Raw genomic sequence first — 24,208 nt, forward strand, 5'->3', positions numbered from 1 at the left:
ACACAACCTTTAAAAACTGTTGCACATTTGAAACTCTTGCATAGAAATAGTACACCCAGCATTCACCATAAAATGAACAAGTTAAGCAGCCCTTTTCCCCCACAAGTAGCTTAATATGTAAAACCATTTTTACACTATTCTCACTAGTACTTTGATTACCACAATGCTATATATTAAATTGCAGTTTTCAAAGAACTTATTAACATGTTAAGTTTAAATCTACAGTAGAATTATCTCTCTTTGATGAAGTGCTTCAGAATTATGCAGACCTTGGAAACTATATATACTCCTATATGTAGAGACAGAAGCTGCAGAAGGGTGACACAATTATGACAAACATTATGTCACAACTGCCTTTGAAAGAGAGATGCAAACAGACTTTTCAGTGTATCTCAATAGTGACTTACAATGTAAATCCTTATTTCTACAATTATTTTCTTATCCTGAGGCTTGAACTCAGGACCCGGGCTCTGTCCCTGAGCTGCTTCTGCTAAAGGCTATTGCTCTACCACTTGAGCCACAGTGCCACTTTGGCGTTTTCTGAGTAGTTTATTGGAGATGAGAGTAACACAGTTTTCCTGCCCAGGATGGCTTTGAACTTTTATCCTCAGCTCTCTGCCTTCTAAATAGCTAAGATTATGTGAGCCACCATCACCTGGCTCCCTACAAAAATTCCTATTACTAATTATGAATTATTGAAATTTTTTACAAAGAACCATTTAACTAAACAGGTGACGGGGCCACATTTATCAACTCTGGAATATTAACAAAAATTGGCTAACTTTATAGCACTGTAAATCTTGTAAAAGAAACTGAGAGGCCAACCAACTCCTTTCCCTTCAAACTTTATGGTATCATCATTAGAAACACAAGAGTGGGGTGGCAGAAGAGATGCTATGATAAACTTAGAAAAAAAAATTTTAATCCCAGAATTTAAACGTGTGTGTGTGTGGTTTAAGCCCAGGCTTCTGCCTGGTGGTTGTATGTGTTTAGGGGTGTATGTGTGTGTGTGGTTTAAGCCCAAGACTTAGGCACTGTTCCTGAGCTTTTATGCTCAAAATTAATGCTCTATTACTTAAGCCACAGCAGTACTTATGACTTTTTGGTGGTTTATTGGAGGTAAGAGTCTCATGGACCTTCCTGCCCAGGCTAGTTTCAAATTACCTAGACTGGCTTCAAATTGTGATTCTCAGATCTCAGCTTCCTAATTAGGTAGCTAGGATTACAGCTGTGAGCCATCAGCACTTAGTTTTTTAGCCTGGCTTTTTACTGGATGTTCTGGAGATGGAGTCTTACAGACTTTTCTGCCCCCCAGTCTGATATCAAACCCTGATATCTATAGCCCTGCTTCCAGAGTAGCCAGTTGGCACCCAGTAAGGAGTAAGCTTAGATATTGCTTTGTGGCAATGCATACATCAGACACCTGAGTTTCTGAGAAAGGCCCAGGCTGTCCTCAAACTTGTACTCCTTCTGCCTCTTCCTCCTGTGCTTGTGGATTATAGAAGTGGACACTGGGCCTAATGCTAAGACAAAAAAGTTAGAACATAAGCTCAATGGTTTCCCTCATTTGTCACAATCAGTAGAAACTTGGGGCTCTCCTAGTAGAGATTTACAATAGAGAAAACCTAGATATATAAGGCCATATAGTATGACGCTAAATGAAAGGACCTCCAGGAATAGAAACAAAAGCCATATAATGGGTGATTGTTGTTTTTAATGTACTATGTTATCTCTCATCCCTTTTGCTTTCCCTTGGTTAGCCCATATTGTTACAACATTTCACCTGGTTATCTAATATATTGTATATATGAGTATTTGGTAATTGGAAGTTGGATAGGGAAGGGAGGAAAACAAGATGAGGGACGAGGGTGAAGGGAGGGAAATGGGGACCAAGACATGAGAAAGGGTATCAATGTATGTGAAGTAATGCACCTTCTATCTGGTGAATATAATGTAACCCTTCTATTAATTACAATAAAAATATATGAGGGAAAAAAAGTTAGATGCCAGGCATGGTGGCTCATGCCTATAATACTAGCTACTCAGGAGGCTAAGATGTGAGGATCAAGGTTCAAAGCCAGCCTGGGTACAAAAGGAGACTCTCATCTCCAATTAACCTCTAGAAAACACGAAGTAGGGCTTGGCACAAGGGTAGGGCGGTAGCCTTGAGTTGAAGAGCTCAGGGACAGAAGTCAGGCCGAGTTCAACCCCTACGACCCACAAGAAAAATAGAAAACTGAAGTATCTTTATTTTGCTCCCTTTTTTAATTTGTAGATTTCTGAGCTTCACGAATATATTATCCCAAATAGAAGGTCAACATTTAAAACAGTTGGTGTGTGTATGTGTGCATGTGCCAGTACTGAGAACTGAAATCAGGGTCTGATGCTACTCCTGAACTTTTACGCTTAAGATTAACATTCTACTACCCAAAGTTAACATTCTACTACTCGAGCTATAGTTCCACTCTGGCTTTTTGGTGGTTAATTGGAAATAAGGAGTCTTACAGATTTTCCTGCCTGTGTTGGCTTCCAACCATGATCCTTAGATCTCAGCCTACTGATTATCTAGGATTACAGGCATGAGCCACTGGTGCCGGCTTAATATAATACATTAAAACTATATGTATATATGTTTGTATAATATTTAAAATATTATATATGCATGTATATGTATATGTAAACACATAACTATAAATATATATTTAAAAGGAGCTAGGTTCTGGTGGGCTCTTGCCTATAATCTTAGTTATTCAGAATGCTAGATCTAAGAATCCCTGTTTAAAGCCAGCCTAAGCAGACAAACTACAATATTCTTATCTCCAATTAACCAGCAAAAACCCAGAACTAGAGGTGTGACTCAAGTGCTACAGCAGCAGCCATAAACAGATGGAGAGAGAAAAAAATTGGTATTTGGGATGTTACAAAGTTCCTATTACAAATGATCTTGGGAGGTTATAAAGTTTAATAAACTGCAATTATATATACATACACTCATATATGTTATATATATATATTTCTGAATTGTTTACTGGAGATAAGAGCCTCACAAACTTAATATATATTTTCATATAGATTAAGGGGGGAAAAACCTAAATTTGTGAATAGCACAGGACCTAGTACTACTGAAATACTAAAGTTTTTACATATAATCTTACCATCTAGTGAGTGAGGCATTTTCTAGATAATAAATGAGAAAACTACTTATTCGGAGAGGTCACATGTCTAAGAAACAAGGGACACAAAAGCCAAATCCACTGCTGTCTCTGATCCAGTTCCTGTGCTTCTCCTTTAGAAATAGGAAGCTATAAGAATGGCGACGAAGGGCTTGGGAGAACAGGAGTTCCAGAGATGGGAAATGAGACCATGGTCCTGTGAGGGGCAAGGTGTATGCAACAGATGCCTACCACGAGACTCATCAGTTCAGAATCTTCTTGGAAGACAAACGTAGTGGCTGCATGGAAAAGGAGCCATGAAGCCCCAGCAAAGATAATTTGGGCAGGGGTTGTTCTAGTCATCAACCCGCAGATCTTTTACTATCCTTAGTAATGCCTTTTCCTCTTGCTTTCAGTGGCCATCACACAAGGAACCTCAAGAGCCAGCAAAACATGACAACATACTGCTGGGACTGTATCCTTGGGTAGACAGGACAGAATTTTCCATGTCATTTTTACTCCCGGTGGAGCTGACCGGTGGAGTTGGCTAAATGAGTTTAGATCAAAATGCAACCATTTTTCTTTCACAAAATACTCAATCTCTCAATACAATACTGAATTTAAAAAAAACAGACCCCATTTAAGAAATATATTATAGTGATTTACATTGTATCACAAGTGAATGTATTATTGTAAGATTGAAATTTTAAAACCTATTATTCATGATTCCAGCTACTCCTTATGTTAGAAACACACAGACCAAATAAACATTCCCCAGAAGTCTGTGGGCTTTTGTTTTCATTTTTTTCTATCTTTACTATTAACAGTAAAGACCAAAAACAAACCCAGAAAGCCAATGAAGTGGTAGACTGGAGTGTATTACAGCCAAACAAACCATAAGCCTAAGAAAGAGTGCAAGAGACCTTAAAATAATGGTGGGTAAATGGACAACACACAAAAAAATTCTAATCCAATAAAAATCTGAGTCTTCCCCCACAAAAGAAAGCTACTAATGAAAAAGTTAACAATATTGGAAACATGACACTTAAAACATGTTCAGAATAGCACGAGGATGGTCTGCAAAACTGTAGAGAAGACCCATGGCCTTGGGCCTCGCTGAGTAGGAATGGGTCAGAGACGGAAACAAGCTGGATGACTATTGGCATGGAAGAGGTGAAGGAAATGTCTACGTCCATGGCTGACTTACAGTCCTTAAGTTTAACTTGATTAATTTCAGTATAGTTTAATTGGGGTTGCATACACATCAATGCAAGGCAAAACTATACCAGGATATGACACAATAGTTCAATACCTACTAATACCAATAAGAATTAGGTTAAACAAGTATGCTTGGGGAATGGGTATGTGAAAGGAACTCACCTTTTACACTGCCACCATGGGCATGCTGAGAAGCGGAGAGTCTAATACCATTTATTCTACTATTCAATCTGTTGTCAGTTTTCTTCATTTTCTCCCTAAATCAAATGTATACATAACCAACACTTTATAAGGTTTTCTGTCAAACACAGTAATAAGTACTCTACTACTAAAATTCCCCTGGATGTTTTTATGGGCAACTTAAGTACAAGATTCATGAATTAGTACACAGTCTCAGAATTCTGTTTTCCCTCTTGTGGGAGGGGAACTGAACCATGTGATTAGCCTTGAAGTACTAGCCTAAAAACCCAGTTTTATGTCTGTCATCTGCCTTTGTTAATACTTCTAACTAAAACTCACTAGGCCCAGAATACAAAATCACTAATGAAAAAATGACTATATTACATAAGCTAGATAAATCCATAGTCGAATGCTATATGCAGTCTTTCCTTCTGAATTTCCATTACTGGAAACATTAAATCGGACCTACTTTTCTACTTGTGGCTTTCCTTTCTTCTTATTTACTGAAGATATATTCCGTTTTTCAGCAGAATGCTAGAGGAAATAAAAATACAAGTCAGATGACAGCTAAACCATACTACTATAAATACCTTTTATTCTAATATCAAACACTAAAAATGAATGTCTTTCCCCATTGTACATTGTAACAAATTTACATTTCCAACCTATTTTTGAAATCATTCACCAGAATCATGTATTATATATGCTTGGACAATACTTATTAGTTATCATGATTAAAATTACATTTCTTCTTAGATGGAGTTATCTTATTTTATTCTGAATACAGCAGTGCCTTTCTACAGTTTTGTTTTCAAATATGGCAAAAAAAATATAGCCACAGAAAGTTCTAGAAATGAATATTTCCTGGTTTTTTTTTAGTTAGTTTGTTTTTTTGCCAGTCCTAGGGCTTGAAGTCAGGGCCTGGGCACTATCCTTGGACACTTTTTTGCTCAAGGCTAGAGCTCTGCCATCTGAGCCACAGCGCCACTTCTGACTTTTTCTGTGTATGTGGTACCAAGGAATTAACCCCAGGGCTTCATGCATGTGAGGCAAACACTCTACCATTAGGCTACATTCCCAGCCCCAACATTTCCTGTTTAAAGTTGTTACTTTAACAAGCATGATGAAATCTCAAGACATGAATCTCATTACCACCTGGCTCGCACTCATGCCAGCTGAGTGACCATACTCATTAACATTCATTACTATATATTATAATGATTCCAATTTATGATTAGTGCTTTAAATCTTACTGTGTCTAACTGAACAAACTGAAACTTCTCACAGGTTAGGTAATGTGCAGGAAAAAAAAAAACATGCAGACTATACGAGATTCAGTAACATCCACACTTTGAGGCATCTACTTGATGTCTTTAGATTAGAATGTATTTTCTGTGGCTAAGGAGGACAAAATCCAATACAGAGCATATCAAGTGAGTAGGTATTGCTATAGGCTTGTCAGTATTCCTTTCATCTTCCCAGATATACTCTCTGACCGAATGCTTACAGAAATCCTCATTTTTAAAAAAGGAAGACAGAGGAAGCAGCAATTTTATATGGTACCAAACAGCCTCCACCCCATACCTGGTCGGCTAAGGTCACACAGTGCTCTTGGTGCTGGATGGTGGCACAGTTTTGCTTCCTCCAATCCACAATTCCATTCTGTTCTGAATATTGCATGGTAAGCCCATCCAGTGGAGAACAGCTTGTACCAACACTGCTATCAAAAAAAGATTACGACAGTGTGAAAGATCTGCCTCCAATAATTAACCCACACATCATTTCAATGAAGAAACTACAGTAACTCTTTCTTCAGGTTGTCTTAGACAGTATTTATCTTACTTGAATGCCATGTGATAGGCTTTAGGAAAAAATTATTATGAGAAATAAATAGACAGATATTGTCTGGGCACTAGTTGACAAAGGCCTACAATCCTAAGTTGAGACTGAAAGGATTGTGGTTCAAGGCCAGCCTGGGCAAAAAGATACTCTCTCAAGCAATAGCTGAACACCTTGGTGCATGCCTTTCACCCCAACTATGACAGGATGTATGAAATAGCAGGGACTGTGGTCCAGAACAGCCTGAGCAAAAAGAGAACACCCCCCCACCCCCAAACACAAAAAAATCTACCAAGGCTAAACAGAAGGGAAAAAAATGCAAAAACAGCAACCTAAAAGACAGCAAGAAGGGGCCGGGAGTTTGGCCTAGTGGTAGAGTGCTTGCCTAGCATGCACGAAGACCCGGGTTCGATTCCTCGGTACCCCACATACATAGCAAAAAGCCGGAAGTGGTGCTGAGGCTCAAGTGGTAGAGTGCTAGCCTTGAGAAAGTCCAAGGACAGTGCTCAAACCCTGAGCTCAAGCCCAGGACTGGCAAAAAAAAAAAAAAAAAGACAGCAAGAAAGGAGACAAAAGGATATACAACATACATGGGTCAGAGCAAACAACAAAGCTATAGAACTATTGCCAAATATATTTTAATGGTCTGAATGTGCACAAAGACATTTATGTTTTAGGACTCAGATACCTACTTCACAACAGGACTCTTCCCAGTATGTTTCTTGTGAATGGTGGTGTGTTGTAACACATCTAGAGTAAGAGAAGAGGTCATTCATTGATTGTACCACATGTCCCCGACAATGTCTAAAGGACAGTACTAGTGACACAAAGCAATCAGTAGAGATGGATGGCCAGAACGCTTGTATACATTTCCTAACACAGAAGATACTTAAAGGAAGCAAGCTTTCAAAGACATACTGAGTGACTAAATCATCTTAAATATCCTCTCCAATGTGTGTCACCTAATAGCACATCAACGCTGTTCAAAACTAAGAAAATTTTGCTGGGCATGTTGGCATATACCTGTGACCATAGCTACTGGGAGGCAGAGGTAGAAGGATGCACTCTAAGGCCTTCCAGGCAAAAATATGAGACTATATCTGAGGAATTTAAAGAAAAAGGACTGGGTGTGGCTCAAGCAGTAGAGTGCCTGTCTACCAAGTGGCAAGCTCTGACTTCAAAGCTCCAGTATAGCCACACAAAAAAGTCACCCCCTGCCCCCCGCCCCCGCAACAAAACCCCACAAATGTGTTGTGTTTGTCTCCTGAGAGTTTGGGGTTACAGTTTTAGACCATCATGCCCAGATGAAAGCTTCATTTTAACTACCCACAAGTGTATTCACAAATATATACATTGGTGTGCATGTTTAAATATACTACAAATGCGCTTTAACTATCACCAAGACCTAATATACCATGATTTATCTGTATTTGTTGGCATTTGAAATACTTGAAATATTCAGGCATTTTCCTGATATTTGCTCTTACAAACACAAGGTTGTGTTGAGTACCTCTCAACACTTCTCCCTGGGCATATGTGCAGCAAGCTTCACAGAAGTATAATCAATGGATAGCAGCATAAAATTCTCTCCAGCTTTGCCACACGTGCCATCCACAGGGCTTGAGTTTCCCTTCCTTGATAAAATCAATCTGATGAATATAAAGTGATGTTTAACGGTTTGCATCTGCATTTTCTCAAATTCTAACGAGAGTACACTTGCCTTGCGTTATTTCCTACTTACATATTTTGTGTATATTTTTTATTTTGTTTTTTATTGTCAGGGTAATGTAGAGAAGGGTCACAGTTACATTCGTTAGGTAGTAGGTTGTCTATATTTGTGACTTGGATGATTTCTAAAACCATCATCTCATCTGCTCCATCCCTGTAACAACATGCGACAGAATGATTTATTCTAGGGAGATCTGCATTTACCTTCTTCTTGACTGGAAGCTTCTGAGCTGTCTTCTTTTAAGTGTTCCAATATCTTAGAAGTCTTCAGAGAGGATGGTAAGTTACCTGAAGGAAGCAATTCTTACTTTTAATTCTATTATAGTGGGAGATAAGATAAACACATACACCATAGTGATTACTTTCCTCTTGAGAGAGAAGACAGTGGAGAGTTAGTGATAAAGAGCACATTTTTTCCAGTGAGGGCCTTCAAGACAGACTGATGGAGTTGTGTGCAAGCACACATTTGTCAGCTCCACAGTGCTTCCTCGTGAGATGAACTGACTAGAAGGGTGCTCTCAAGCAACAGGGACTGGTTTAACTGTTTTCAAATCTTCCGCTTGTTCATTTTTGGGGGGCGGGGCTGATGCTAGGGACAGAATTTGGGACCTAACACTTGCTTTATCATTTCAGCCACACCCCTCAATCCCTTTTCTGTGGCAGGTAATTTTCAAGGCAGAACCAGAGTTATGCCTGGGCTAAGCTGGCCTTCGATCTTTCTGCAGTGCTTCCTCACTTCACTGGAGAGGGTAGGCAAGCATTACTGTGCAGTCAATGTACTTTTATACCTGGTCTGGCCTCATCATCCCTTAATCTCTACCTCCCAAATTGCTGGGAGTCAAGTCACCTAGCTTTTGTTACTGTTTTTTTGGTGTGTGTGGGCACTGTCAACTGTGGGGCTTAAACTCTGGGCCTGGGCACTGTCCCTGAGTTCTTCAGCTCAAGACTAGCACTCTACCATTTGAGCCACAGCACCACTTCTGGTTGTCTGGCATTTAATTGGAGATGAGAGTCTCACGGACTTTTGTGCTCGGGCTGGCTCTGAACCGAGATCCTCACATCTCAGCCTCCTGAGTATCTAGGATTACAGGTGGGAGCTACCAGTGCCTGCTTGTTACTTTTATAAAACGCAATTAACAATGTTGCAAGCTGTGATGGACCACTAAAAACTCCCAGTACTACTCTGAATTTATGTCCTTCTACTACAGAGCAGTGACAAGCCAACTGTGGCTCCAACACTGGCTCACAGAGCACATTTTGATAGCAATGGAACTTAGAATGGGACATAAGTTATTTAAGAATTTAATACTGTTTTCTTAGCTTAAGTTGTCAGGAGATATAGTATCGCTCTCTGTACTAGAACAAACAGTAAAGCTATCAAATTGAAAACAAATACAAAACCCTGTGTGCACAAATGCACCTTGTCAGCAATGTGCTCAGCAGTGATTGTGCTCAGCAGGAGTAATCATACTGGGAGTTTCCAATCTCAAGTTGTGTGTTTTCAAGAATATTTTAGTTTCACAACCTTAACATAAAGTCTGCTGCCCTGGTTAACATTGCTGGTGGGACTAAAACCTTACCAAACCATCCAGAGTCGTCCTCCTCACGTGGCACACCCCTTTCCTGGCAGTCTATTGCCCTAGGCTTATTAATTCAATGCCCTTGTAGATTTAAACAGATGCTACTGACAGATAACATTAAGAAACAATTCCACCTGGCTCAGGCTATATGGCTATAGGTCTATATGGCTCTAGAGTGACCGTGACTTTAACAAACATATTACCATTTTTCAGACATAAATTCATCCACAAAGTTGTGCTTCTTATCTGAGTCAACTAGTCACAAAGAGTTGTATTTTTTTAATTGATTGTTAATTATGTTCAAAATAAGGCAAGCGCATATGTGCACAAAAAACACAAACTCCCTCTAACAAAAACTAAAACTTCCTTTATGTACAGCATCCAACCAAAGCTTTTTACCTTCTCAATGTGAGTATTTTATTTTCTCTTTAAGAAAAATGTTCTTCCAAGAATCAAAACAAATCAGAGAAAGGCTGGATAAGTGGGACTGCATTAAACTGCAGAGCTTTTGTATGGCAAAGGACATAGCTAGTAAATTAATTAGGAAGCCTACAGAGCGGGAGAAGATCTTCACCAATCATACAATGGACAAAGGCCTCATATCTAAAATATATCAACAGCTCAAAAAATTGAATCACTCCCAAACTAATCTCCAAAGTAACAACCATCCCATTAAAAGACTTAAAGAGAGTCTTCTCTGAAGAAGAAACAAAAATGGCCTATAGACACATGAAGAAATGCTCAACATCTCTGGTCATAAAAGAAATGCAAATCAAAACAACTCTAAGATTCCACCTCACTCCAGTTAGAATGGCCAGGATCAAGAAAACTAATAACAACAGATGCTGGAGGGGATGTGGCCAGGAGGGATCACTATTACACTGTTGGTGGGAGTGCAAACTCATTCAACCACTATGGAAAGCAGTATGGCGGCTCCTCAAAATATTAAACATAGAGCTCCCCTATGACCCAGCAATTCCACTTCTTGGCATTTACCCAATTGTCCATAAACAAGGACACACTAAATCCACTAGCAAAACGATGTTCACTGCAGCACTATTTACCATAGGAAAGATATGGAACCAACCCAGATGTCCCTCAGTTGAGGAGTGGATCAACAAGATGTGGTATTTGTACACAATGGAATTCTATGCTGCTGTCAGAAAGAATGACATCGCCCCATTTGTTAGGAAATGGAAAGACTTAGAAAAAATCATATTAAGTGAAGTAAGCCAGACTCAAAGGAACATAGGCTCAATGGTTTCCCTCATTTGTCATAATCAGTAGAAACCTTGGGCTCTCCTAGCAGAGATTTGCAATAGAGCAAAACCTAGATACATAAGGCCATATAGTATGATGCTAAATGAAAGGACCTCTAGAATATAGAAACAAAAGCCATATAATGAGTGATTGTTGTCCTTAATGTACTATGTTATCTCTCATCTCTTTTGCTGTCCCTTGGTTATCTCATATTGTTATAGTATCTCACTTTGTTATCTGATATATTGGATATATTTGTATTTGGTTATTTGAAATTGGATAGGGAAGGGGGAAAATAAGTTGAGGGGTGGGGGTGGGGGGAGGGGGGAGGGAAATGGGGACCAAGACATGAGAAAGGGTATCAATGTATGTGAATTAATGCACCTTCTATCTGGTGAATATAATGTAACACTTCTATTAATTACAATAAAAAATATATGAAAAAAAAAGAAAGAAAAATGTTCTTTGAGGGGCTGGAAGTTTGGCCTAGTGGTAGAGTGCTTGCCTAGCATGCACAAACACCAGGTTCCATTCCTCTGAACCACATACACAGAAAAACCGGAAGTGGTACTGTGGCTCAAGTGGCAGAGTGCTAGTGCTAGCCTTGAGAAAAGCCTAAGGACAGTGCTCAGGCCCTGAGTTCAGTCCCTGTGACTGCCCCCCCCCCAAAAAAATTATTTGATATAAACTGAGCAGAAATTCTCAAAAAGACACCTAAGTTTTATGGGTGAAATATCTGTTTTAAAGGAAGGTTGTGAAAATAGAAGGCAGACTGTAATGAATGCTGAAACAGAAAGGCAAAATTGAACACAAGAAAATGGTAACAAAAAAGTACCCTGGGAAAGCTTTTGGGAAGATGTGATATTGATATTTCAATGGGAGTTGTGATTTCAGTGGAAGGTAATAAAAGACAGATGTTAATAAGAGGAGGAATGAACTGAGACAAGAGGACAGGAGGTAGGGAGCCCACGCCTTTGAGTAGCTAGAACCCACAAGGCTGGAAAGCAAGCTCAAAGACAGGCTTGACTTTCCTATTAAACTTTTGAAGTTTTTAACATGCTATTTGCAATAAGATTTATCCCTGTGCTAGTCCTGGGGCATGGTAGATTAAGAACTAGCATCTGAATTAAGCCCAGGAAGGCAAGTGGTTCACATGTGTAATCCCCCTAACCTAAGTGGCTTATCTCCAATTAACCACCAGAAAACCAGTAGTGGAGCTATAGCTCAAAGTAGTAGAGCGCTAGCCTTGAACGAAAATGCTCAGGGACAGCACTCAGGTCCTGAGTTCACACAACAGACAAAACAAAACAAAACACAAAACAGGGATTTGCAGGTAACTTGTCCATGTATAAAATTAAGTACAAGGAATAAAAAGACATTCCCTGATCCAGATGGATTGGCTTATAAATAACCAGACACACAGAAGATTAACAACATAAATAGGCAACTCAAAACAGAGACAGAGTGGTTTACACTAGTATCATCACATCTCCATCTCTGTAAGCAAGCACTGTCAAAGAACTGAAGAACTGAAGGAATCAGCATAGCCAGGACTTTCAGAGATTCTTAGTCTGCCTTGTTAGCCTTTATATATTAATCTCTTTAAATTTTCAACGCAGTCAAATCGCGTTATACCTTGGTTCCCTTATTGTGGCTTCACTATATTGCATTTTTGTTTGTTTTTAAAACAACACAGTGATCTCTCACTATTGCAGGAGTTATGTTCCAAAGACTCCCATGAAAAATCTGCGAAGTAGCAGTGTTATATAATTGTCCCTCACTATGTAACAGTTCACTTATTGCTACTTCTTGGATTTTCACCTATCACAAGGGGTAGGTAACTCCAGGGAAGTTATCGCAGGGGATTTAACTCCAGAGACAGGTGAGGAATCACTGTACAAAATTTATTTAAATGACAAATAATTATAAAATGACACAGCAAAAGGCCACTTGCAAAGGAAAAAAACCCCACAAATTTCCACAGACAAACAGATACTACTTACTGAGATTATGCAGAGAGTCTGATGACATGGACCGAAAAAAGCTGTGCACTTTCTGACTCTGTAGAAAAGCTTGGGACGATGTTGAAAATAGCTGCCTGCACATTAAAAAAATGCTTTATTAATTTCATGTATATACACCCTCAAAATTGCAGTTTAGGATTATAAAGCAGACTTAAGTGACATTTCATTCATGTATAGAAAAAGAAGTGTTTTCCCCCCTAAAGAATGTTTTACAATATATTTCCTATAGGAAAGAGCAAGTAAAATACAACACAACTCATTTATAAGGGTTTACTAAATAGATTTGTAATGGTACGGTTCCAGTTCTGGCAAAGAGCTATTATTTCAGTCTTATAATCAAGTGGTCCAATAGTTGCATTTTTGCAATGTGTTTGGGAGTGTCTTCTTTGTCCCTTCTCTAGCCTATTAGGCTGCTCCATTAAGTTAGGAGGAACTATTCAGGAGGAAAGGTGGAAAGAGTACAAGAGCCAGCAATGATGCTTTTAAAATGGCAATCAAACAAAGACAACAGTCACTGAAACTCCTCATGTGCATATGCACTCAGTTTTAAATCACTCATCTAAACTGAGAATACCTGAGAATATTATCAGAGTATTTTGGAAACAAAACTAGAAACAGATTTATTTATTGGTTATTAATAAACTAGGAAACTCTAGTAAGTGAAATGAAGACTGGTAGAATTTGAAGTCAAAATACTCTAGCATAATTTAGGATAAATAATAAATCAATAATGTAACCAAGAATCATTTTTTTGAAATGGAAGTCAATTGAGGTCCCAATATCACGCAGAACAACAAAATAAATTCTGAAGTATATAACACAACTTTAATTTTTTTTAAAGTAGGAAGAATATACATGGCCCAAACTCAAGTTACAAAATAAAAGGCAAGTGTCTTCACTATTCTCCAGCCCCTTCTTTTCCACAGAGACAGGAACTATACTATTTTATGACATAAGATAAAGCCCTTTTGTTTTCCCTAGAGATTCCTAGTCAAAGTGTGCATCAACATTCAGTTGTTTTTTTCTAGGCAATATAGTTTAGTAAATATTCTTCAACATTCATCTTAGCATGTAAGATGAGGAACCAGAAGTATTCCCATTCATAGACAGCAGTATTTAACTTTTATATTGCCAAATGGCTTTCCATACAAGTTTTACCACTTTATGCTTATTACCAGAGCCCCTGCCAAGTGTTTTTCTCTTTGCACATTTAACAGACAAAACAAAACCACAAGGGTTTTCTACCACACAGCAGTAGGAGTACCTTGCCATGCTTAAATGCCATTTTAAACTATAAATTTGTGGTGGTTTATTCATCATCTCACATTTTTCCTCCCCTAATCATTTTTTAATATCTCATTCTCCTTTTTCAAAGGACACGTCATGGTGCTATTTTTTGAAGAAGAGACAGCTTGAAAAAATCCTACCTCAAAACTTCAGTCAAGTGAGCTGATGTGTACTTCTTTTACTTAAAACTAAATCCTGATTTACTCCAATGATAAATTAGGGCAATTACACTGAAATTTTCACAGGGAAAAAAAAAAGCCCAGTATGGGTCATCCAGTTTCTTTTTTTCTTCTTTTTGAGGGAGGGTCTTACTGTGTTGCTCAGGATGTACTCTAACTCACTATGTAGATTAGGATGGTTTCAAACTTGTGACCCTCCTCCCTCAGTCTCCCAAGTGCTGAGAGCACAGGTGTACACTATAAGACCTGGCAGAAACCAATTCCCCAACAAAGTCTTCATCAACTGTTACTTTCCTAGTCAATAAACATTTTCCTTGGACCGGGAGTGTGGCCTAGCAGTAGAGTGCTTGCCTAGCATGCATGAAGCTCTGGGTTCGATTCCTCAGTACAACAAACATAGAAAACCCCAGAAGTGGTGCTGTGGCTCAAGCGGTAGAGCCACTTGAGCTTTCTCAAGGTTAGTGCTCAGGCCCTGAGTCCAAGCCTCAAAGATACACGTAAAAAAAATCCTGTGTTTTTTACTTTTCTTTTTAAAACAAGGCTAACTGTAAAACATTAAGGAAATGCAAATCAATATATATAGAAACTGCTTAGTCACAGTTCCAACTGCTCATATCAAACTTTTTTTTTTGGAAAAGGGAAAATATATCTAGTATACAATTGAATCAATATACAACTTATATTGTTTTGTGGTAACAGACTCCAAGTTGAACTCTTAACTACAAAAGATTAAATACTTACAAAATTATCTTTACTCTGAAATGGTTAGGTATATGCAGTGTTGATGCCCATATTAACAGCACATTCTACATTATACACATTACTGAAATGGCATTTTCTCTTCATTAATAATGTAGATAAAACCACAATATTTATTGCTTATGTCAAAGGCAGGTTAAAATCTAGATAGCCTCCAAAACCAATCCTTGTAATAAAGGATTTCTCAGTGCTGGTCAGGTAAAGTATTACATCTGACATGTGTAAGTACAGTTGCAAACAGTCCCAGTTTTCCCACAAACACTAATGTGCTTAGGTTTCAGAGGAACCTGCAGTGAAGACCCTGAGATGCTGGGCTGGTGACTGTAAAGATCACTCATCTGGCTGATGTCTGTTCCACTAACCAGTTTTGGAGTACGAGGCATTTGATGCTAACCGACAAACCCTGAGATTAATGCAACACTGTCAGCTACTGGTGCAAAAGTTTGCCAGGCAAAATGTTCTTAATAGAACATGTTGGTAAAAAAAAAAAAAAAGTGACTGACAGCCCAATCTTGGTAAGACTAGGTTGCCAACATACCACCTTTGTTTAGCCTGTTTCATCAGCTGCACCTTCTGTCCTCTGTAGAACATGCTATTTCCCTTCACAATACCTTGCATTTTAGAGGAAAGTCCTGTACACTGGTCACTTGTCATTTTCTATTCTAGACCTATTCTGTTCCCATTGCAGCTTTCAGTGATTATTTTGTTTGGTGAACGATCAAAAGCAGGACCTTTAGAAAGTTCTTTTCATCATTTCTGTATATTTGAATCTCCCTGTATTTGAATCTCTCCTTCTAGTCTGGCCATTTAAGAAAATCTGATCTGGTGTCTGAATAAGTACTATTTGGTATTTTCTCATATTCAGTGACTCTGGTTCAACTGTAATATCATCTCCTTTTCCATCAGAACAAGACATGTGTCTACCAGAGAGAAGGAGCAGGAGTGCCCAATGCCTGCACTACGGTGGATCACCACAGGCCTGTGGGTCAGGGTTTAAGGAGCCAGATTCTCTCACTTTAAATAAGGATCCAGATTCTCTCATTTTAAGCAAGAAATGGAAAAATGAAGCTGGTGATTTGGGTACTCCACAATCTGGCCAGGTAGTATAATGAAAGTGAGATATTGCACTGGAATCACCACTGTTGGTAGTAGATGTACATTGTATAGTATGACTTCACATCTTCAAACAAGAACTTCACACCAAATCCAGTTTCTTTAAACAGCATCTCTCAGTATTCTGTAAGCCAGTACTATGCACTCTTTTTTTTTTTTTTTTTTTTGCCAGTCCTGGGCTTGAGCTCAGGGCCTGAGCACTGGCCTTGGACTTTCTCAAGGCTAGAGCTCTACCACTTGAGCCTCAGCACCACTTCCGGCTTTTTTCTATGTATGTGGCACTGAGGAATCGAACCCGGGTCTTCATGCATGCTAGGCAAGCACTTTAACCACTAGGCCAAACTCCCGGACCCAGTACTATGCACTCTTTAACAGATTCTTCCTCAACAATTTGGTCTGGCTTGACAACTGCTTTGGTCTCCTGCTGTGAAACCATGAGCCAGAAGTGACAATATGTGTTAGCAAGTTGGCCTTGTGTTCAGATGTAACTCTTTTGTACCTCTTCTATGACAATTACATTGGCATTAATATAATCATTTTCAGAAGTTTTCAGTTTAACATGACTATGATCATATGGCTCATATCTCCTCCATATCTGTTGTACTCTCCATTTTCTAGAAACTTGGCCAGTCTAGGAGGATAGTCATAAGACTCATTTCAAATTTCTAACTATAACTTTTGCCAGCAAGACTAACATCTTAATCTGTGTGTGTGTGTGTGTGTGTGTGTGTGTGTGTCTAGCACTCTACCACTTGAACCATAGCTCCATTTCCAGCTTTTTAAATGATTAATTGGACTCAAGTCTCATGGACTTTCCTGCTAACTAGCTTAAAACAATGATCCTCAGATTTCAGCCTCCTAAGTAGTTAGATTTCAGGCATGAGACCCGAGTGCCCCGTGGGAGTTCACTTGTAAAGAAATTTCAAGTATTTTTTCCCCAAGGCACTTGTTTACTTACAGTACGTTTTCTTATTTTACTTTATGAAGAGATTTTTTTACCTTTCACATTCAAATTTATTTAATTTTTTCTAGGTATTATGTGATATGGAAAAAATCTGTCACATTCATATAACAAATCTTATGCTCTCTTGTTTGCATTTATACTTTGGCTGTCTAACAATAGAAATCTGTTTTTTGAGACAAGTTCTCACTGTATTACCCAGATTGGTCTTGAACACTCTAATTCCAACTTGACTCTTTTGCTCCAAATACTCCCAGGACTCCTGTTTTCCAGACTCATCTATTTCATACTTCTCAGTCCAACTCAGATTGATTGTCCATCATTTTATTTATAACTAAGCAGTCACCCTAAATTTCTCTGCCTCTTGTCCTGCTGTCCCATCTAAGAAAGCCCTACACAGGATAAATCCTATATTCCTTATATTTGGACTGGGATTGATAGAATATATGTCAGAGTAATACTGCACATACAGAGCTACAGGTGAAAGCTACCTCTTACCCAGTTGCTTTCACTGGTTGTGAAGTATTTGATCATCCTTAATTCCCCTATTTTCATGAACATCTTTTACTTCAGAGAACATATAAGCCATTAATCAAAACATCCTTCTAGTTCCCATCATCAAGGTCCTTGCTTGGAAAGGGCCTTGTCCATGAATCACCATCCTCACCTGTTCCATCTTTTCCTCTCTCTATAGGTGCACTGGGAGGTTCTCGGATAAAGTCCCATGTGCCTATGGCATTGTATTTAGTTTTCATCTCCCCTATACTCATCCTGTCCAATAGTTCAACAATCAAATGAAGACAAAGATGCCAACCTTAACCCATACTGGGGATCCAGGAGGGCAGATGCAAGGAGGCAGGTGCTTGGAAAGGGTTGTTTTCCCTCACATCCCATTCAGGAACCTATTTATTTGACAACTTAGAACATCTCCTAAGTTGAAGTACAGGAAGCTCTTCTGATAAATTTTTTATGGGGAAAATAATAGTTTTTACTTGATAGTCTCACATTTTAGAAGCAATGGAATTTTATTATCTTAGAGAACTGAGCAATACAATGACAAGCTATGGTGTTTTACTATGAACACAATGGTTAGAGATCCATTTCACAATGTTCTCTAGAGAAAGAATCTCTGTCATCTCCCTAAAAAAGAGACTTAAGCACGGGCAGCCACCTGTCAGCTGCCGTGGTTGGCCATCAGTAAGACTGCTACCTCAGTATGGGCTCCAGGTCAGGGTGTCGCCGCTCCTCCCTTTTTAAGGAACCCTGATTCAGGGCTCTTAAAATGGTTTTGTCAAAAGTCTCTGAAGACAATTCCTTTGGAAGCTAGAAAAGAAAGATACAGATGTCCCAAGTTGAGTTTCTCCTTAATGACATTACATATGAGAGGCATAAAGTGAAAATAAAAGATAAAATGATAATACAGGCTATCACATAAAATGTTTCTTTTTTACTGATCATCCCAAAGCATTTTTTCCCCAACCCTTCACCACATAAGCTCCACACCCATGTGGTTTCCCCGAAGGAATATAGCATCTCTTCTAGGACATATTGTGAGGTATCTAGGGCATCTGATTTTGGGACATACCTGCATGGAACTCATATGTTACTCCCATTACATTCTGCATTAGGCTGAACATTTCATACAGTACAGCTGGTATTACTTCAATTCTAAAATAGTATTCTGAAAGGTGTTGTCTCTCCTCTATAATTACCAGTTTTCAGACTCCAGTTTCATATTTAATCTCAGGCAATGTCAGACTATCAATGCACCACATAATGGACTGAGAGGCATGAAAATCAGATGAAACTAATTAGAAATTTCTTTCAAATCAGTTAAGGTGCCCTGGGAGTTCAAAATCTTAAAGAAGCATGGCATGGCCAAAAAAAATTCTAAGTTAAAACCAAAAGCTTGTCATTTTATGTGAACCGTTTGCTTTAAAAACATGCTAGTAAACTGCTTCTTTAAAAATTTTCAAGTTTTTCAAAAAGTCCAAGTTTAAATTTGACTTTTCCTACTAATTTCTGAATTACTGTTACTTCCACTAAAATTGAAAGTAATTAAAATTAAGTAGACTTCATTAACATAATCTAAAGGGCCTTAGGAATACAAAAATCTATATAAACTGGTTTACACACTAAGTTTTAATTTCAACAATCCATAGTTAATACCTTTTGTAAAGCATTGAGTCAACAATTAATTGGAAGATCTAGCAAAGATAGCATAAAACATTAATTTTAAGATGTTCTGCCAGAATTAAGCTTCTCTGGCTCATGATATAATGTGGGAAGACTGAGAGCTCTGACCACTAGCAGAGAGAAAACATTTTTCAAACAGAGAACCTCTGACCCTACTATACCTTTATTATATCACCATTTTTTTTTTTTTTTTTTGGGCCAGTCCTGAGGCCTGAACTCAGGCACTGTCCTTGAGTTTTCTCAAGGCTAGCACTCTACCACTTAAGCCACAGCATCATTTCTGTTTTTTTTTTTTTTTCTGTGTACATGGTACCAAGAAATCAAACCCAGGGCTTCCTGCATGATAGGTGAGCACTCTACCACGAGGCCACTCTCCCAGCCCTTCCTGGGCTTATTTCAAATCATAATCCCTCAATCTCAATAGTTGAACTGCTCACATACTAGGCAGAGTGTAGACATGAAATCACTGGTATGTACAGCTTGATTTATTTTGAAATGTTTTTTTTTTTTACCTGTAATTCCAGGGCCTATATTCAGTCCTAAAGACAGCATATTTGCTAAGAGGCGTATTTGCTTTGGGGTGGGAGGAAGAGGGCAGGAAAGAAGCAGCAGCTCTAAATCTACAGCCTAATGCATAGTCCCTTACAAAACCTCACTACAACTTATTCTGATACTCTCTTTCCATTTATTGGGTCAACCAATATTCAAACTCCTGCTCTAATTCTAGATACTGTTGTAGGAAGAAAGGAAGACAAAGGTACTATTTCCAGGAAGGGGGAAGAGAACCTGATAACCCTGACCGCATGCCCCTGTGTCTTCACTATTCCACACTAGAAATTCAGTTCAACGGCATCCACCTACGTTAAAGGATATTAGTGAGTCCACGTTATCAAAAGGAAAGTTCTGCTCTTGACTTTTTGAAAATGGCATTAAAAAGAAGGGAGAAAAAGATAACAGTGAGTCTGAAGACTACCTAAAAAAGAGGGAATTCATTTTAAGAAATATGTTACACGTTATTTTATGTTATTAAGAAACATTTGCACTATTTCAGAAAAAAAATTCAAATGTTGGCTGCTTCTTTTTTTTTTTTAAAGCATTCAATGTTTAGAAAAATTGTGTGTGAGAAAAAATAATCTGCCAAGATAATATGTAAACTTAAGGGAGAGAAAGAAATGATAAGAGAGGAGACACTGCCTGGGAACCAGGATGCGAAGGGGAGTGTGTTAGGCTCCTCGACTGGACTTATGTAAGATGACCAACCCACAGGCAAACCGTGTGAAGTAACTCTGCCTTCACACGTGGTAATTTGGGAGTTCAGCCTTTACCTCTGAACCTCCTCTAACTCACCTCCACCATTACACTTGTGTCATAGAAAAGATGACAGAAGAGAAATAAGAGCACATACTTCCCTAAACCAAATGGTTCTATTAATGACTTCCTGCCCATAACACTTAATAAGAATTTTAATATTAAGAGACAAATAAGTTAGACATAAGCAGAAGAGATTTAACAGGTAAACATAGGGGAGAAGTAGAGCAGCCAGCAGCATGCCAGCCAGCAGCTCTTTCTCTGATGGGCCATTGCCTCATTGATGGTGCCTGGCCCACCCGCAGTCTCTCTCTGATCACTCCTACTACTAAGCTCAGGAAACATCAGTGCTCACAAGCTGGCTCCTTTTACCACTGAAAGCTTCCTCACCAAGCTTCTAGGACTGCTAGTTCTCTCTGGTGACTAGAAGCAAATGAAACTCCCCCATCTTTACAAGCAGGTGGGCACTAACTTCAATAGGTAAGAGTCCTTACCCTGAGAGAGCTTAGTTTAAAATAAGCCACAGAAAAAATAGAATTACTTACGTCACCCCCAGGTGTTACTTACTTAAAAACGACTAAAAAGAATTGAATTGTGTATACCTTAGAGAACCAGCCTCTAATGTGCTACTCAAAGCTCTGTAAATATACAGTCAAACCAGATCTGAACAGAATATATTTATGATGATAACGGACAACTTAAAAACCAGAACAGAGGCTGGGGTAGTAGAGTGCCTGCCTAGTAATCATGTGACCTAAGTTCAAACCCTGGTCCTGACAAACGCCAAAACCAAACAAAAACAGCACTGGCCTAGAAATCCCAGGCGCTATGGGTGAAATAATTATATTTCATTCAAACGCGGGCAACCGAATTAGAAGTGTTTTTCATTTTTGAATTTTCTGCTTTATTTCCTTATTAACATTAAACTTTAAAATATTGGTTGAATAAAAGTAATTTATTGGACAGTTAAACCTATTCCTTTCCTTTTAATTTTGATTTCTATCCACATACTTTTCAATAAAATCTATTTTTTTTTAAGCCAAGGGTTTTAACAAACTGTATTTAGATACCTTTTACCTCTGCAAACCTGACTAGTATATTTCTAACACCTTATTCCTAGTAGTTTCAAGATTCTGTTATATGGGGGGGAAAGGAATTGGAACTCAAATGAGACAGAACAGAACAAGATTCAAAGGAAGGCGCGACAGGGAGCACAGGACAACAAGCCCCTTCTCACTTTGCACACACATTTGAAGAAGTACCCTTACAAGAGCCACCAACAATGAACATCTTTGTAGCAAACTAGGAATAAGATACACATACACACACACACACACACACACACACACACACACACCCTCCCTCCCTCCCCCTCATTTCTTTATGCTGGTAACAAAAGCTAACTTAGGTTTTAATAACATTGTGTGCTTTACAACTTAAGAGTTGAAGCCCAATTTTACCTGTGTTTTAATTTTCTTAACCTTTTTTTAACACTGAGTTTTTGGATTGTTTAAATTATGGAAAAATCATTTTAATAAAAAAATCTGTAAGTTTACCTTCAGTAGAAATTCTTGTAGCTCTTGATGGGTTTTTGTTACTGTTGTGACTGAAAGATCAGACCAATTTACCTGATTTAAAAAAAACACATATTGCATGGTTATTGCTAAGAAAGGAACAGGCTTAAAAAAGTAAAAGCCATGTGTAAAACAAAAACTTAAATTTTATTTAGAGTAACAAATTATAAAGTTTATCTAGCACTGTTATTATTTCTTCAGTTACTAAATTATACAGTAAGTTTACTCAAAAAAAGTTTTCTAATGAATCCCTTTAAACTGCACATATTTTTATAAAAGCATCCTTATATTGTGACTACATTTTAGTTTTTCAGAAAGTAAATTTTTTATGCCTTATTGCTTTTCTTGGTAATATTATGACTCTTAAAATGACAGTGTAGATCCATGTCTCCAAAAGACAAAAGCACTATCTCCTGAAGTTTATTAAACAGTATTCCTTTCATTCGAAAATAGTGCTAAAGTTTGAACTCAGGGCCTTGATCTTGCTAAGCAAGCATTCTACCATTTAAGCCATGTCTTATCAGCCTTTTTTTTCCCTGCCCTTGTTATTTTCCAAACTTTTCAAATTTTCCTGGTCCTTGTTTTCTGCATGGGCCAGGCTAGACTGTGAGTGAGCCTTCTATTTATGCTTCCCCGGAATGACAAGCATGTGTCACCATGTCGGCTTTTCATTGGTTAAAGTCTTTTTGCTTGGTCTGGCCTTGAACTATGTTCCTCCTAATCTCAATACCCAATGTGATCTCCAAGTACAGGTAGGTACCACCATGCCTGGCTAAATATAAATTCTTAGAAAAAAACTATTTCATGTATTTTTGATTTCTGATGAAATTTCATCTTTGAAATCTTAGCAAGATGCAACATTTGAAAAAGGCCAACTTATTGCAATGTGACTCTAATAAGTAGAAGAGCCCAAACTGGAGCCTACTGTGCTACTCTACCTCCTGAACTTGGTTATGGAGCATTGCTACCTTCTTCTACAAAATTACCTGAGCTATGCTCATATATCTTGGCTATGTCAACTATTCATACTGTTGTCATGTGCTTAAAATACATACAAAATATTATTCAGCAAACCTCTTGATTGGCACATTTCTCAAGTGACTTTTAAATGCTCCAATGATTATGGAGTAGGCACTGTTCTTCTGGGTCAGGAAATACAGGAATGGACAAGAAAGACAACAGCAATCTCCACTGTCCTCGTTCAGTCTAATGCCAGAGACAGGTAAAACAAAACTACCAGAAACTAGTGCTTTATAGGCAACAAGTATAGAACAGAACAAGAGTAGTCACAATGTCAGAAAGTCCCTAAGAAGAAGTAGCATTTGTGCCCAGCACTAATTGTGCCCTGCTCTAGAGCACAGGGACAAGGAAATCTTAAGGAATGAGCTTTGAGCAATAGCAACCAAAGAAATGGCAAGCAAGCCTGAGTGAGGGCAAAGAGAACAAAACATGCTACATGTAAGCCAGGGAGATTAAGACTAAAACACCAAAAATTAAAAATAGTACTACCTACAAATTAGAGGACAGAATTCTGACCTTCAATAAATGTACTGAGCAAGTAACATAGACTGGGAAGGTAGAGACTGAAGATGCCTGTTTCACAATAAGATAATCTATAGGAGGATTTTGAAAGATGACAAGAGGAGACCTTTGCAAAAGGAAACATTCTGTCAGAGGACCAGAAGTGACTCCAGAGGCATAGCTAAAATCCACTGGTGACGCAGTAGAGAAATGTGGCCATATGCCACGTGGCTTACAAAAAAGGGCTCCTCAATAATATGCTTGGTCCAAGTTAAGAAAACAAAGTGTAAAATGTACACCAGGATTTGAAGACTTATTACAAAAAAAAC

General features: G+C 38.4%; 1 protein-coding gene and 1 pseudogene across 8 annotated transcripts in view; both read right to left on the minus strand.

Moving 5' to 3' along the window:
• Positions 1-24,208, minus strand: part of Zcchc2 (zinc finger CCHC-type containing 2) — a 53,672-nt gene that overhangs the window by 11,406 nt on the left and 18,058 nt on the right. For 6 of the 8 annotated variants that reach the window (XR_016538809.1, XR_016538808.1, XM_090352996.1 and 3 more), the window contains exons 4-11: positions 22,341-22,412; positions 18,491-18,603; positions 12,961-13,055; positions 8,322-8,405; positions 7,082-7,139; positions 6,135-6,270; positions 5,020-5,084; positions 4,533-4,627 (exon numbers count right to left, since the gene is read on the minus strand). Coding sequence is in view for 6 of the 8 variants with exons in the window: in XM_090352996.1 (XP_090209122.1) it covers positions 4,533-4,627; positions 5,020-5,084; positions 6,135-6,270; positions 7,082-7,139; positions 8,322-8,405; positions 12,961-13,055; positions 18,491-18,603; positions 22,341-22,412 (718 nt within the window). In the remaining 2 variants the exon portion in view is untranslated. The remainder of the gene's footprint in view (positions 1-4,532; positions 4,628-5,019; positions 5,085-6,134; positions 6,271-7,081; positions 7,140-8,321; positions 8,406-12,960; positions 13,056-18,490; positions 18,604-22,340; positions 22,413-24,208) is intronic. The other 2 variants (XM_090352994.1, XM_090352992.1) reach the window with 1 other exon arrangement.
• Positions 15,413-18,035, minus strand: LOC150049609 (tyrosine-protein phosphatase non-receptor type 2-like; annotated as a pseudogene).

The sequence above is a fragment of the Megascapheus bottae genome, chromosome 19 (assembly GCF_031878675.1).
Source record: "Megascapheus bottae isolate mThoBot1 chromosome 19, mThoBot2.hap1, whole genome shotgun sequence".
In the NCBI taxonomy this organism is placed as follows: Eukaryota; Metazoa; Chordata; class Mammalia; order Rodentia; family Geomyidae; genus Megascapheus; species Megascapheus bottae.